This window comes from Lontra canadensis, unplaced genomic scaffold, assembly GCF_010015895.1.
Source record: "Lontra canadensis isolate GAN:19392208 unplaced genomic scaffold, GSC_riverotter_1.0 scaffold176, whole genome shotgun sequence".
In the NCBI taxonomy this organism is placed as follows: Eukaryota; Metazoa; Chordata; class Mammalia; order Carnivora; family Mustelidae; genus Lontra; species Lontra canadensis.
Window position 1 is genome coordinate 1,520,797 of NW_022631170.1, and position 13,618 is coordinate 1,534,414.

At 37.4% G+C, this 13,618-nt stretch overlaps 2 protein-coding genes and 1 pseudogene across 2 annotated transcripts; 1 reads left to right on the forward strand and 2 right to left on the reverse strand.

Moving 5' to 3' along the window:
• The first annotated feature begins 3,569 nt into the window (after positions 1-3,569).
• On the forward strand, positions 3,570-4,556 carry LOC116860431 (olfactory receptor 5T1-like). Its single transcript, XM_032846486.1, has one exon. The coding sequence runs from the start codon at positions 3,570-3,572 to the stop codon at positions 4,554-4,556; it is 987 nt and encodes a 328-aa protein (XP_032702377.1).
• A 1,388-nt stretch (positions 4,557-5,944) lies between these two features.
• Positions 5,945-8,243, reverse strand: LOC116860498 (annotated as a pseudogene).
• Positions 8,244-12,427: 4,184 nt separating this feature from the next.
• On the reverse strand, positions 12,428-13,402 carry LOC116860499 (olfactory receptor 5T1-like). Its single transcript, XM_032846551.1, has one exon. It carries the CDS (start codon positions 13,400-13,402, stop codon positions 12,428-12,430), a length of 975 nt encoding a protein of 324 aa, XP_032702442.1.
• Positions 13,403-13,618: the final 216 nt, after the last annotated feature.

Consider the following 13,618-nt stretch of genomic DNA (forward strand, 5'->3'; position numbering starts at 1 on the left):
CATATTGAGAAGTGTATCAGAAGGATTTGAGTAAACAGATTATTATTTTAGTGGCATGCCCACAAGCTGAATGTAGTGACTGACATGGATTTTAAAGTTTCTTACGGCACAGAATATTGGGATTCACTGGTTTAATCTCAATAGAACAGTATTTTAATATATATTTAGTGTCATGTAACAAATATATGAATAACTTAAAGAAGTACTTTGATTCTGTTTGGGACCCATTAATTGCAAAATGTTTTTATTTTTAAAAATTGATTTTATAATCTCTATTCATTTTACTCAAACTAAATACAATTTGGAGGCCATATTTCATGTGTATGCATTTTCACATATAATTAACACTTCAAGTTAATACAAAAGATTTTAATGCATCAGATAGATAAACACTCTGCAACCATACCATTGCAGATGTAGTTGAACAAGGTATGCCTAAAAATTGAGGTCAATCTTAGTTATTCTTTGGAGTTACAAGGAGAAGTAACTTTTCCAAGTTCACATCATTACCAGGTGCTAAATCTGAGGTTGTCATATGAGGTTTTATTAATTTTTTTTAAATGTAGCCCCCATTTTTAAAAAGATTTAAAAGGGGTGGAGCAGAGGGAGAAGAGACAAGCAGACTCCATGATGAGCTTGTAGCCTGACTAGGGACACAGGGTCTTGAGATCATGACTTGAGCCAAAATAAAGAGTCTGACACTTGACTGACTGAGCCTCCCAGGCACCCCTGTAATTTAGATTCCAAATATAATGTTCTTAATCTTCTACAGTTGACTTATATTAGGTACATTAGTTACAGAAAGGTTATAATTGTCATGTCACTGATCTTTCTCCTGTATATATCAGCCAACATGTATTTTGTGGTGGATACCTTTGGCATACTGCCTATTGGTACATATTTCAAAATGTGCTTGCATGTTCTGTTTTTGCTGTACTTATTCTTATCTGCTTAATTCCTTTTTTTTTTTAAGATTTTATTTATTTATTTGACAGAGATCACAAGCAGGCAGAGAGGCAGGCAGAGAGAGATGAGGAAGCAGGGTCCCTGCCGAGCAGAGAGCCCGATGCGGGGCTCGATCCCAGGACTGTGAGATCATGACCTGAGCCGAAGGCAGCGGCTTAACCCACTGAGCCAGGTGCCCCTGCTTAATTCCTTTTTTGTATCTGAGTCTCTTTAGTAAATATTTTTGTATGTATTCCATGGATTTGAAAGAAAGAGAGAGAGGAGAAGAAAGGGCTGGGAAAGAAAGAAAGAGAGTAAGAGGGCTTTTTTTTTTGCGGGGTTTTTTTTTGTTTTTGTTTTTGTTTTTTAAAGATTTTTATTTACTTATTTATTTGACAGAAAGAGATCACAAGTAGGCAGAGAGGTAGGTGGCGGGGGGTGGGGGGGGAAGCAGGCCTCCTGCTGAGCAGACAGCCCAATGAGGGGCTCCATCCCAGGATCCTGGGATCATGACAGGAGCCAAAGGCTGAGGCTTTAACTCACTGAGCCACCCAGGCACCCTAGGAGAAAATAGTTTTTTAAAGAGCAATCTATTTTTGGTTATACTCCAAAATGCATTAATCATATTTATACTATTCATTGATCTCTTTATAAACTACTTTACTACTATAGCAATTCAAACTTAACTATACATTATTTTAAGGTATATATGTGTGTTCTCATCAGAGTTATGAAAACTATCTGGGTTTATAAAAAATCAGATTTTAAAATAATTGTATATTGTATCTGTTAACTAACAATTTTCCTAAGAATCAAATGGGCACTTTTAGGTTTTGTAGACACACATTTATGAAACTACTCTATGCATTTGAAAGATCTTTCATGGGGATATCTGGATCATTTCTGGGAATATAAAGACATATGGTTTTCTTTTCTTTCTAAGAGTAGCCTTACTTATTTATTATCTACTGATGTGTAGGTGTCTGAATATAACAAAAGCGTAGCATATTTCACTTCATGAATATAAATCATTTGTGAGTAAATTCAGCCTGGCCTTAGGTACTGTGGATTTTTTAAACTCTTTTTAAACACATGTTGGTTATAAAAAGCCAAAGGGAAGACAAAAGTCAACATGCTGAAATCTGCCCCTTAAATATGCTTGATCCAGTAATTACTTGTGTTTCAATAACTGAGATTTCAGTCCAGATACAGGTGCCTCTTTAACATTTTTAAAATGTCCTTTATTCACACTCCACTTAATGAGAAACAGTATGATGACATCAAGAAAACAAAAAACAGAAATCATTTTGAGACAAATATAGTGATTTTATTCTCAGCAAAAACTTCAGAAACCATTTTATTATCCACTATCAGGTGATGTTAATTTCACAGATTTTTGATAACCTGTGAAATTTCTATTAAGAAACTCCATAAGCAGCTATGATTTTTTTTTTTTTAATATCCAGGATTTCTATTTGAGAGAAATATACCTCGGGGGGGGGGAATTGAAGAATTTTGTAGGAATAACCACATAAATTGAAAAACAGCTCACATTGTCATTAAGATAAAATTTGGAAAAAAAAATAATAGTATGATAGGATGCAGAGGCCAAAATGAACAACTTAATGATATGTATTTTGAAGAAAAAGAAAAAAAATCTGAAGAAAAAGACATTTTGTTTTTTATGTTTGCAGATAAGGTGCATCTCTCTCCAGAATGTTATCTGCTATTCTCTTCACCACTTCTGTAGGTGGAAACTAATGGAACAGGATAAATGCCAGGAAAAAAATGACGTAAATGTTTATGGTGGAAAAGGTGGCATTGTATGATAAGTTGAGATGTCTAACTTATCCCATTTCCTAGTCTTCTGGAAACACGTTAAAATTAAATAATTTCCACAGTATTTCTCATTTATTTTTTAAAGATTTATTTATTTTAGAGAGAGGAGAGTGTGTGTGCGTGTGTGCGTGCGTGCACATGTGCAAGGCAGGGGAAGGGCAGAAAGAGAACCTTTGAGCAGACTTTCCATTGAGGCCATAGCCCCATGCATGGCTCCATCCCAATACCCGTGAGATCAAGACCTGAGCCAAAGCCAACAATTGGCTGTTCAACCTACAGAGCCACCTTGTCGCCCCTAGAATTTCTCATTAAAATCCAACACAAGCTTGTGACAGAAGTGTATTTACTCCCAATTGAATGGTTGCAAATATTAAAGAAAGGACTTTCATGTCCATTGTAGCCAATCCAGAGCTAGTATTCAGATGTGTACTTTCCACCATAATATTTTAAGACTTAAATATTCACGTTTATTCATCATTGTGCATTTCAAGTTTATGTGATATGCAAAAATACGATAAAGAATTGAACAGAAAATGATATAGACAATAAACTATTTAAATCAACAGGTTATTTTTTAACCTGATAAATGTAATCAGTGACTGAATAAAATCATTTCTTCCTTTTATTTAACAGCAAAATGCAATGACTTGGGACCAACATCTTTATTGCTGCCTATTTTTATCAGTGCCAAGGAAATCATTATACCCTGCTAAGAAACAAATATGGGGATGTAATTAGGTATACTATTTTCATATTGCCTTTAGCGCTTATAAATAAAAAGTGAAATGCCACGGTTTCCAAGAGATTTAGATTTACACAGGATTCAGATGACAAACGTGACTGAGGTCACCATGTTTATATTGATGGGCTTCACAGATGATTTTGAGATGCAGGTCTTCCTGTTTTTTCTATTTCTAGCAATCTATCTTTTCACTCTGATAGGAAATTTGGGGCTGGTTATATTGGTCATTGGGGATTCTCGGCTCCACAATCCCATGTACTATTTTCTGAGTGTGTTATCATTCCTGGATGCCTGCTATTCCTCAGTTGTCACCCCCAAAATGCTGGTCAATTTCCTAGCAGAGAATAAAGCCATTTCCTACCTTGGATGTGCAGCCCAGATGCTTCTTGCTGTTACTTTTGGGACCACAGAATGCTTCCTCTTGGCTGCCATGGCTTATGATCGCTACGTGGCAATCTACAACCCTCTCCTCTATTCCGTGAGCATGTCACCCAGAGTCTACGTGCCACTCATCGTTGCTTCCTACGTTGGTGGCATTTTGCATGCTTCTGTACACACGGTGGCCACGTTCAGCCTGTCCTTCTGTGCATCCAATGAAATTAGACACGTCTTTTGTGACATCCCTCCACTACTTGCCATTTCGTGTTCTGACACCCACACCAACCAGCTGCTGCTCTTCTACTTTGTGGGCGCTATTGAGATAGTCACTATCATGATTGTTCTGATCTCCTATGGTTTCATTCTGTTGGCCATTCTGAGGATGCATTCTGCTGAGGGGAGGCGGAAAGTCTTTTCTACGTGTGGTTCTCACCTAACTGGAGTGACAATTTATCATGGAACCATCCTTTTCACATATATGAGACCAAGTTCCAGCTATGTTTTGGATCATGACATGATAGTGTCAATCTTTTACACAATTGTGATTCCCATGCTGAATCCCATCATCTACAGTTTAAGGAATAAAGATGTAAAAGAGGCGATGAAGACATTATTTGTGAGAAATTGGTTCCTAAGTAAAACACATTATTAGCACTGAGTCTATCTTCAAGGAATGTTGCATAACAATTTATGTCTCTATGTTCAGAAACTAAAGACAACGTCTGGTTTTAGTGAATCATAGTGTCTGTATATCCTAGAATATTTCCAAATAAAGCATTCATCAGCCCTCCAACATAGTATTTTACAAATATGACCATTTGTATCATCTATATACTTTTAATTTTTTTTTAATTTTTTAGTAACAAATAATTTATTATTAACCGCAGGGGTACAGGTCTGTGAATCGCCAGGTTTACACACTTCATAGCACATACCTTCCCCAATGTCCATAACCCCACCACCCTCTCCCTACACCCCTCCTCCCGGCAACCCTCAGTTTGTTTTGTGAGATTAAGAGTCTCTTACAGTTTGTCTCCTTCCCAATCCCATCTTGTTTTATTTATTCTTTTCCTACCCCCCAAACCCCCCACGTTGCCTCTCAACTTCCTCATATCAGGGAGATCATATGATAATTGTCTTTCTCTGATGGACTTGTTTCGCTAAGAATGATACCCTCTAGTTCCATCCATGTCATTGCAAATGGCAAGATTTCATTTCTTTGATGGCTGCATAGTACTCCATCATATATATATACCACATCTTCTTTATCCATTCATCTGTCAATGGACATCTAGGTTCTTTCCATTTGTGCAAAGAACAAATAGCCATTTGGCTATTGTGGACATTGCTGCTATAAACGTCCTGGTGCACGTGCCCCTTTGGATCACTACATTTGTATCTTTAGCATAAATGCCCAGTAGTGCAATTGCTGGGTTGATCTATATACTTTTACTATATATATCTATACTTTTATACTTTTGTTTTCAAATTGATTCATATTAAATATTTGTTGATGCAAGTGTATTGCTGTTGTCAGTCATTGTGGAATTTTCTTCACTCACTACTACTATAGCTTATATACTCAGGGTTCTACAGATTGGTGCATCATCACACTGTTTATAGAAAGTTATTCACACTCATTATGAGGTTACTTCTCCATCCTGAGTTCCCTCAGCCAGACCTTCTTAAAATTGTTTCATTTGCTCTCCATGTACTTTCAGAGTAAGATCCATCAAGGCTAATGGCCATGACTTTTTCACTATTTGGTCCAACACTATGTATTTTTATTCCATTATCAAAATCTTTCCTTATTACTGTCCAATAACAGAAATGATAAGATCCATTTATGTAACTCCAAAAGTTTTACTGGTAACTATTAGGTAGAGCATTTATTGATGTACTTAGGCTCAGGAAAAACAAATAAAAGTAAAACTTAGAGAAATGCAACAACTGGTTAATTATATGTCTATGTACATAAAATATATATGCACACTATATACACACCATATTACCCTATATATAATACACATATACATATATATATATATATATATAATTTGTGTGGGTGTCAGAACAAGAAATCCAAGTGGTGGAGGGATCCTGCATAAGACGTGTTTAATTTCATTGGATGCACAAAGACTGAACATGGCCACTGTGTGTACAGAAGCATGCAAAATGCCACCAACGTAGGAAGCAACAACGAGTGATGCACAGACTCTGGGTGACATGTGCACAGAATAGAGGAGAGGGTTGTGGATTACTACGTAGCGATCATAAGCCATGGCAGCCAAGTGAAAGTATTCTATGGTCCCAAAAGTAACAAAGAGAAGCATCTGGGTTGCATATCCAAGGTAGGAAATGACTTTATTCTCTGCTAGGAAATTGATGAGCATTTTTGGAGTAACAACTGAAGAATAACTGGCATCCAAGAATGATAAAACACTCAGAAAATTGTACATGGGATGGTGAAGCTAGGCCTCCCCAAGGACAAATATAACCAGTCCCAATACACTGCCCTATAAGGTACAGTGTAAAAACCTGACACGAGATGACTGATCACACCAGGTAATGGTGCCATGTTGACCCTTAAGTATTGGTCTCTGCTCCTGGCAGACTGGCTGCTCAGGAATGGGTTCAGACTAGTCAGCCTTGTGAATGGTCTATGTTACTGACCCTACACAAACCTTCATCCTTGCTGCCACAGTCACTTCATGAGCCCATTACTTAGTAAGAGGGGTGGCTAGTGAAATAAGATGAATGATATCCATAGAATGAGTCCTCCTATATACTTGATTATGAAAATCCTTCTCTGCTGAGGTCAATCTTTGGTGGGCATTGACAAGGGACTCAAATATCCTCACTGTTTAACACAGAGTGGGAAGTCTATCCACATACCTCTTGACCAGCCTTCTTGACACCAATTTTTCCCTCATGTACCTTCCAGGTCCCTGACTGTTCAACCAAATGACTGGATATAGAACATCAATCAAAATGTAGTTTCACATCTGGTTATTTCTCTTTACAAGCAGAATAAACATCTGGATATACAGCTCAAGGTTCCTCCCACTAGGAGGATATCTTTTCACTGCAGTCTTTCAGGGATGTCACAAAAAGAGGCTATCTTGGCGCACCTGTCTACTTCTAGGTGGTGTTTGCATGTCATGCAGAACCATTTGTAAACCAGGCCTAAGTCTTCTCTACCTCTGTCAAATAATCATAGGGAACTCCACGGAAGCCATGGATTCAGGCTATAAGAGAGAAGAATTGTGGAGCCTTGGTGTTTAGGCTACTTCTTCATGTAACTTACTTGGACCTTCAAGGCCTGCTCAGACACAACTTCATATATAACATTTCGTGACGGAGGGATGCTGTGTATGCCTGAATTTATGACTTTTGGGGTCAGAAAACACCCAGCTTTGAATGCGGAAACTCAGCTTTTGTGGTAATTTAGTGGCTATGGTAAAGTGTTCAGTCTCTACTAAGACCTAGTGGCAGGTTAAAAGTTGTTTTACAAAGAAAAGTAGTTATCTATAGAGTCTGGGAAGGCTTTGCCCCACAATACTAAGGGTATGTGATTTCCCCATAGGGGCTGACTGAAAACTCCAAACAGCGTCCTTCTCTGCCACTGCCACTCCAAACACCAGTGGACCTGCTGGATCATATACTTGACTTGGAAGAGAAGGTTCACAGCAGCCTGAACCTATAGCAGAGCCTTTTCCTTATCATTAACCCTTCAAAACTATCAACTTTTGAAGTCAGTTAGGACACGGCTGGAGTAACACAGCTAAATGAAGAATATATTGCCTTCAAAAAAGAGGTCCACTAGTGTGACATTTTTGGTTGTGAAAGTGACCAGATGCAACAAATTTCCCTTGATCTTAACATGCCTTATACCACTGAAATGCAGAAAGCCCCTGAATTTTCACCAAATTAATTTTCCACTCATGTCACACGAATGTCTTACCAATAAGTCTAGAGTAGTTACTACTACTTGCTCATTAGGTCTACTTAATGCAATGTCATCAATGTTGTGGATCCAGGTGATATCTTGTGGAAGGAAAAAGAGCACAAATCTCTATGAATGAAATTATGACATAGGCTGTAGAACTGTTGTACTCTGAGGTAGGACAGTGAAGTTTGTTGGTTTCACTAGCTCAGAGAAAACTAATTTTTTGGCAAGCCTTATGAAAATATATGAAAGAAAAAACAGTTGACAGATCAATAGCTGCACACCAAGTACCAAGGTATGTGTTAATTTACTCAGGCAATGAAGCCACATCTGTCCAAGAGCAACAATGGAAATGGTCTTGTAGTTAAGCTTATGGCAATTCTCTGTCATTCTCAAAGACGCATCAGTTTTCTGCATAGGCTAAATAAGAGCTTTAAGTGAGGATGTAATAGAATCAACCCTCTTGCATCCTTCAAGTGTTTGATGGTGAAACTAATCTCTCATTACCCTTTAAGATGCAGTATTGATTCTGGTTTACTATTTTTCATGGGAGAGGCAGATATGATTGCTTCGACTTGGGATTCTTCCATCATGATAACCCTTACTCAGGTCAGGGAACCAATGTGGAGATTCTGCCAAGGACTGAGTTGTTCTGTCCCAAGTAGACATTCTGGAACTGGAGGAATAACTCAGGATGGTGCAGGGACATGCAGCATTCACTGTGAGGTGGGCCAGAAGTAAAACTCCACTGGTCACCTGACCTCTCCAAGCCCCTACCCTCACTGTTGGGCCACAAACACACAAACACACAGCAATGTCTTGGGTCTTCTGGAATCATCATCAGTTCAGAACTAGTGCCCAGTAGTTCTCAAAGATCTGTTTATTTCCTTTTCACAAGTGTATAGTTACCCTGGTAAAAGTCCCCAAGCCTTTGGGGAAGGTTTGGAGGAAGATTAATAATTTAAATTCTTGGTAGTATACCTTGGTCCTTTTTCAGGGGCACCGGCCTCCCTTCATTAAGGGTTTCTAGAACTCTAAGCTGCGTCAGTTCACAGACTGACGGAGGGACAATGGCTCTGATTTTATGATTCAAGTTAGATTTTGTGGTAAGTTAGACTAGTCATTTAACCTAGAACTTTTCTGCTTATAAGGATAAGTCAGAATGCAGCATTTCTCCTCTATTTCACTTCTGGGAATACCATGATCAACTTGCCACTGCCATTCCTTTAAATCAGTAAGGCTACTCTGTTTGCCGCTTTGAGTCTGCCATCCTACGGGGTAACCTAGGGTGAGGTGAACGCCTCCACTGGGGCTCTGCCACTCCAGAGTGAATGTTTCCTATGCAAATAGAAACGTAGCAACACATATCCCAAACAGGAAAGTTCTCATACAGGAGATGCAAAGAGAGATGGAAAGAAGCCCACTAACTTTAGGAAATTTAATACACCTGTATTAAATATTTTCAGTTAAGAAAACATTACTTAGAACATAAAGGCTTAAACTAAACAATCAGCAAGATTGTTTTTTGTAGGTGAGTATGTATAAAGATTTGACTTTGACAAGTTTCTCTCTTTACAAGTGCAGGGGCAACATTTATGAGAACTTCCATTTATGAATGAAAAGTAAGATCTGAATAAAGAAATTTTAAAAAAAAAATTGCATTCTATTTGGAAATGACTAACAAATTTTAAAAAACTCTCAAACTATTCCATTAAAGTATTTTTAGACATTACTAAGCTACTCCTAAGTTAAAAAAAGGGAAAAAACAGAAATATTGATGATGAAAATATGAAATAATAAAATATGTATGATTCCACTCACACCCTATTCATTGGAAAATTGTACCCAAATGAGACAGCTAGGAAAGAATAGCAAAGTAGACTAATAAAAAGAGGAAATATTTTATTTCTTTTTTTTTTCACATTTTTATTTAAAATTCTAGCTAGTTAACATATATGTAAAAGTAGTTTCAGGAGTAGAATTTAGTGATGTATAACCCAGTGCTCATGACAAGTGCCCTGCTTAATACCCATCCCCCATCTAGCTCATCCACCTCCTCACCTCCCTCCCTCACACCTTGAGTTGGGTTCTCTATAGTTAGTTAGTTATAGTTCTGGTTTACTTTCTTCCCTCTCTCTCTCTCTTTTTTCCTTCCCCTATGTTCATCTGCTTTGTTTCTTAAATTCTACATGGGAATGAAATCACAGGGTATTTGTCTTTCTTAACTGACTCAATTCATTTAGCTACTATACTCTCGCTCCATTTGTGTTGTTACAAATGGCAAGATTTCATTCTTTTTTATGGCTGAATAATATTTCTCTCTCTCTCTCTCTCTCTCTCTCTCTGTGTGTGTGTGTGTGTGTGTGTGTGTGTTGTACCACATGTTCTTTATCCATTGATCAGTGGAAGGAGATTTGGGTTCTTTCTATAGTTTGGCTACTACAGATAATGCTGCTATGTACATCAGGGTACATGTGCCCGTTGAATCTATATTTTTAAATTCTTAGGCTGAATATCTAGTGGTACAATTGTTGGGTCATAGGGTAGTTCTATTTTTTTTTTTTTTTTTTTTTACTTTTTGAGGAACCTATTTTAAGGGAAAAATAAACTAGAAAATTTAAAACTAACTACTATTTAAATAGAACATTCTATCTTATTTCACACGCATCTTTTCATTGAGTTAAAAAATGCTTTTGACCATTTCTTATGTAAAATATTTATTCACTTAAAGAATATTTATTGAGCAACAATTTGTTTCAGACAATACTTCAAATATATGTGTTTGGAAAATAGATCAGACAATAAATCAAATATAAATTAAGTGTATATTACATGAAAGAGTGACAAGTGCAATGGTTATATTCAAGAAAAAATATGAGGATAGTCAATGGAAATAAATTGTAATTATTGTAATGTAGTCAGTGAAATCCTCACTAAGAAAATGCATTTAAAAAAGGAGTCATGAATGGCCGCTGGGTAAACAGTTCAAATAGAAGAAAAGAAATGAAGAAAAATTGGGGATGGTGGAGTATATAATGTTGTAGGAGATTATCTGTATTTGTGTAGTTAAGGTATTATTTAAACCCAACAATCCCATTTTAGGGAAATATCCTTACATTGTGTTCTATGTTTTAAGGAGATCATACTATTGGAAACAAAGGGATTTAACACTTAAAAATAATAACACATAATAATAATAATAATGGTGGGGCACCTGGGTGGCTCAGTCAGTTAAGCATCTGCCTTCCATTTACTTCATGATCCCAGGGTTCTGAGATTGAGACCCACGCTTCTCCCTCTCCTTCCCACTTGTGCTCTCTCTTGCTATCTCTTTTTCTCTCTCTCAAATAAATAAAATCTTTTTAAAAATGATGATAATGAAAGGAAGGAGGGAGGGATGGAAAACCAAAACTATTTACAATTAATTAACTTTGAAGGACACACGTCCTTGCAATGAAAATGAGGTCTGTTGGAAACAGGACTAAATACGAGTATAATCAGGATGCTTCTCTATACCTTAGTTCTTGGGTCTGGGCACTGAGGAGTGGTGGCATCTCTAATTACATCTCAAGGTGGTAATGGTCAAAAGAAAGCAGAGCAAAAGCTGAGTCTGTAATGGGTTAGCAGGAAAACTCACCAAGATGGGCTGAGGCTTAGCTTAGCTTCTGCTAGCCGACTGTATCTTACTCTCCGAATTGTGTCTATCATTCCTGAGTTTAAGTATAATCTTGATAAATGCTAATTCCTAGTATCTGTATTTTGGGAGGAAGTAAAAATGGATTCAATGTCCATGTTCTCAATGAAATAAAAAAAAAGGGAGAGATGCACCCTCACAAGCAGGGTGGTAATGACACCTGAGATTTAAATATATTATCTGTGGCCCCTGCTGCCACTGCACAGATTTAAGGATAGAGCAGAATGCTTTTATCAGGAGACAGATGTCAGAGACTCTAGGGAAGTGGATTGGGATTGTGTGAGCTGGAGTTTTGCTATCAGTTAGGTGGTATTTGCTCAAGCTAGTCAGATATAATTATAAAATTATTAAGAACTGCAACTATGGGAGATAATCAAGTTTGATGTATAATGAGGGTGAAAATTAATACTATACATTTTAAAGTAAAGATCACATGCATATGTGACTCTGCATGTATAAATATACTTATATATGATAAATATGGGTGTATATGTAAATATATTTATATATAGATATATGCAGTATATCTGACTATATATCTATCTACAAGTGTCCACATTATACTTTCAGAACACAGAGGCACAGAGAGGAATGGCTACATGGATACAGAAAGAAAAGACTGCAATTGAAAAAAAAAAAAAAAAGACTTCCCCTTGCAAGTGAAGGGGAGAGGCCTCAGAAGAAATTCACCCTGCCTTCACCTTCAGAATTATAGATTCTACAACAATGAGAAATAAATTTCTTTTCTTAAGCCAGCACTCTGTGGCACTTTGTTAGGGGAGTCTGAGCAAAATAATACAATCACTATCATTTTAATATTAAGACAATAAATATTATTCTTAACTTTTCTTAATTTTGTGGTCAATGTGAACAATATACTTTATTTAGATAACCAAATTTTACCAAACATTTTTTTCATTGCCTCTTTTACATCTTTGTTCCTTAAACTGTAGATGATGGGATTCAGCATGGGAATAACAATTGTGTAAAATATCGACACTATCATGTCATGGTCCAGAGCATAGCTGGAACTCGGTCTCACATACATGAAGAGGATGGTTCCATGATACACCGACACTCCGGTTAAGTGAGAACCACACGTAGAAAAGACTTTCCGCCTCCCCTCAGCAGAATGCATCCTCAGAATGGCCAACAGAATGAAACCATAGGAGATCAGAACAATCATGATAGTGACTATCTCAATAGCGCCCACAAAGTAGAAGAGCAACAGCTGGTTGGTGTGGGTGTCAGAACACGAAATGGCAAGTAGTGGAGGGATGTCACAAAAGACGTGTCTAATTTCATTGGATGCACAGAAGGACAGGCTGAACGTGGCCACCGTGTGTACAGAAGCATGCAAAATGCCACCAACGTAGGAAGCAATGATGAGTGGCACGTAGACTCTGGGTGACATGCTCATGGAATAGAAGAGAGGGTTGTAGATTGCCACGTAGTGATCATAAGCCATGGCAGCCAAGAGGAAGCATTCTGTGGTCCCAAAAGTAACAAAAAGAAGCATCTGGGCTGTACATCCAAGGTAGGAAATGGCTTTATTCTCTGCTAGGAAATTGACCAGCATTTTGGGGGTGACAACTGAGGAATAGCAGGCATCCAGGAATGATAACACGCTCAGAAAATAGTACATGGGATTGTGGAGCCGAGAATCCCCATTGACCAATATAACCAGCCCCAAATTTCCTAACAGAGTGAAAAGATAGATTGCTAGAAATAGAAAAAACAGGAAGACCTGCATCTCAAAATCATCTGTGAAGCCCATCAATATAAACATGGTGACCTCAGTCACTTTTGTCATCTGAATCCTGTGTAAATCTAAATCTCTTGGAAACCCTGGCATTTTAATGTTTATAGGTTTTAAAGGTAGTTTTTTTTTTTTTAATTTAATAGAACACACCCTGTGTATCCTTTTGTTTGTTTCTTAGAAAGGTATGTTGAAATCCTTCGCAATGAAGGAATATGCAGTGATGGGCTTGGAAGTTGGGTTCAAGTGAAAGCATTACCCTGTATAAATAAATTAAAGAAGTTATGTTATTAAGTTGTTGGTTAAATTTGC

Coding starts and splice junctions, on each gene's coding strand:
- LOC116860499 (XM_032846551.1), bottom strand. CDS start 13,402: ATGCCAGGGTTTCCAAGAGATTTAGATTTACACAGGATTCAGATGACA.
- LOC116860431 (XM_032846486.1), top strand. CDS start 3,570: ATGCCACGGTTTCCAAGAGATTTAGATTTACACAGGATTCAGATGACA.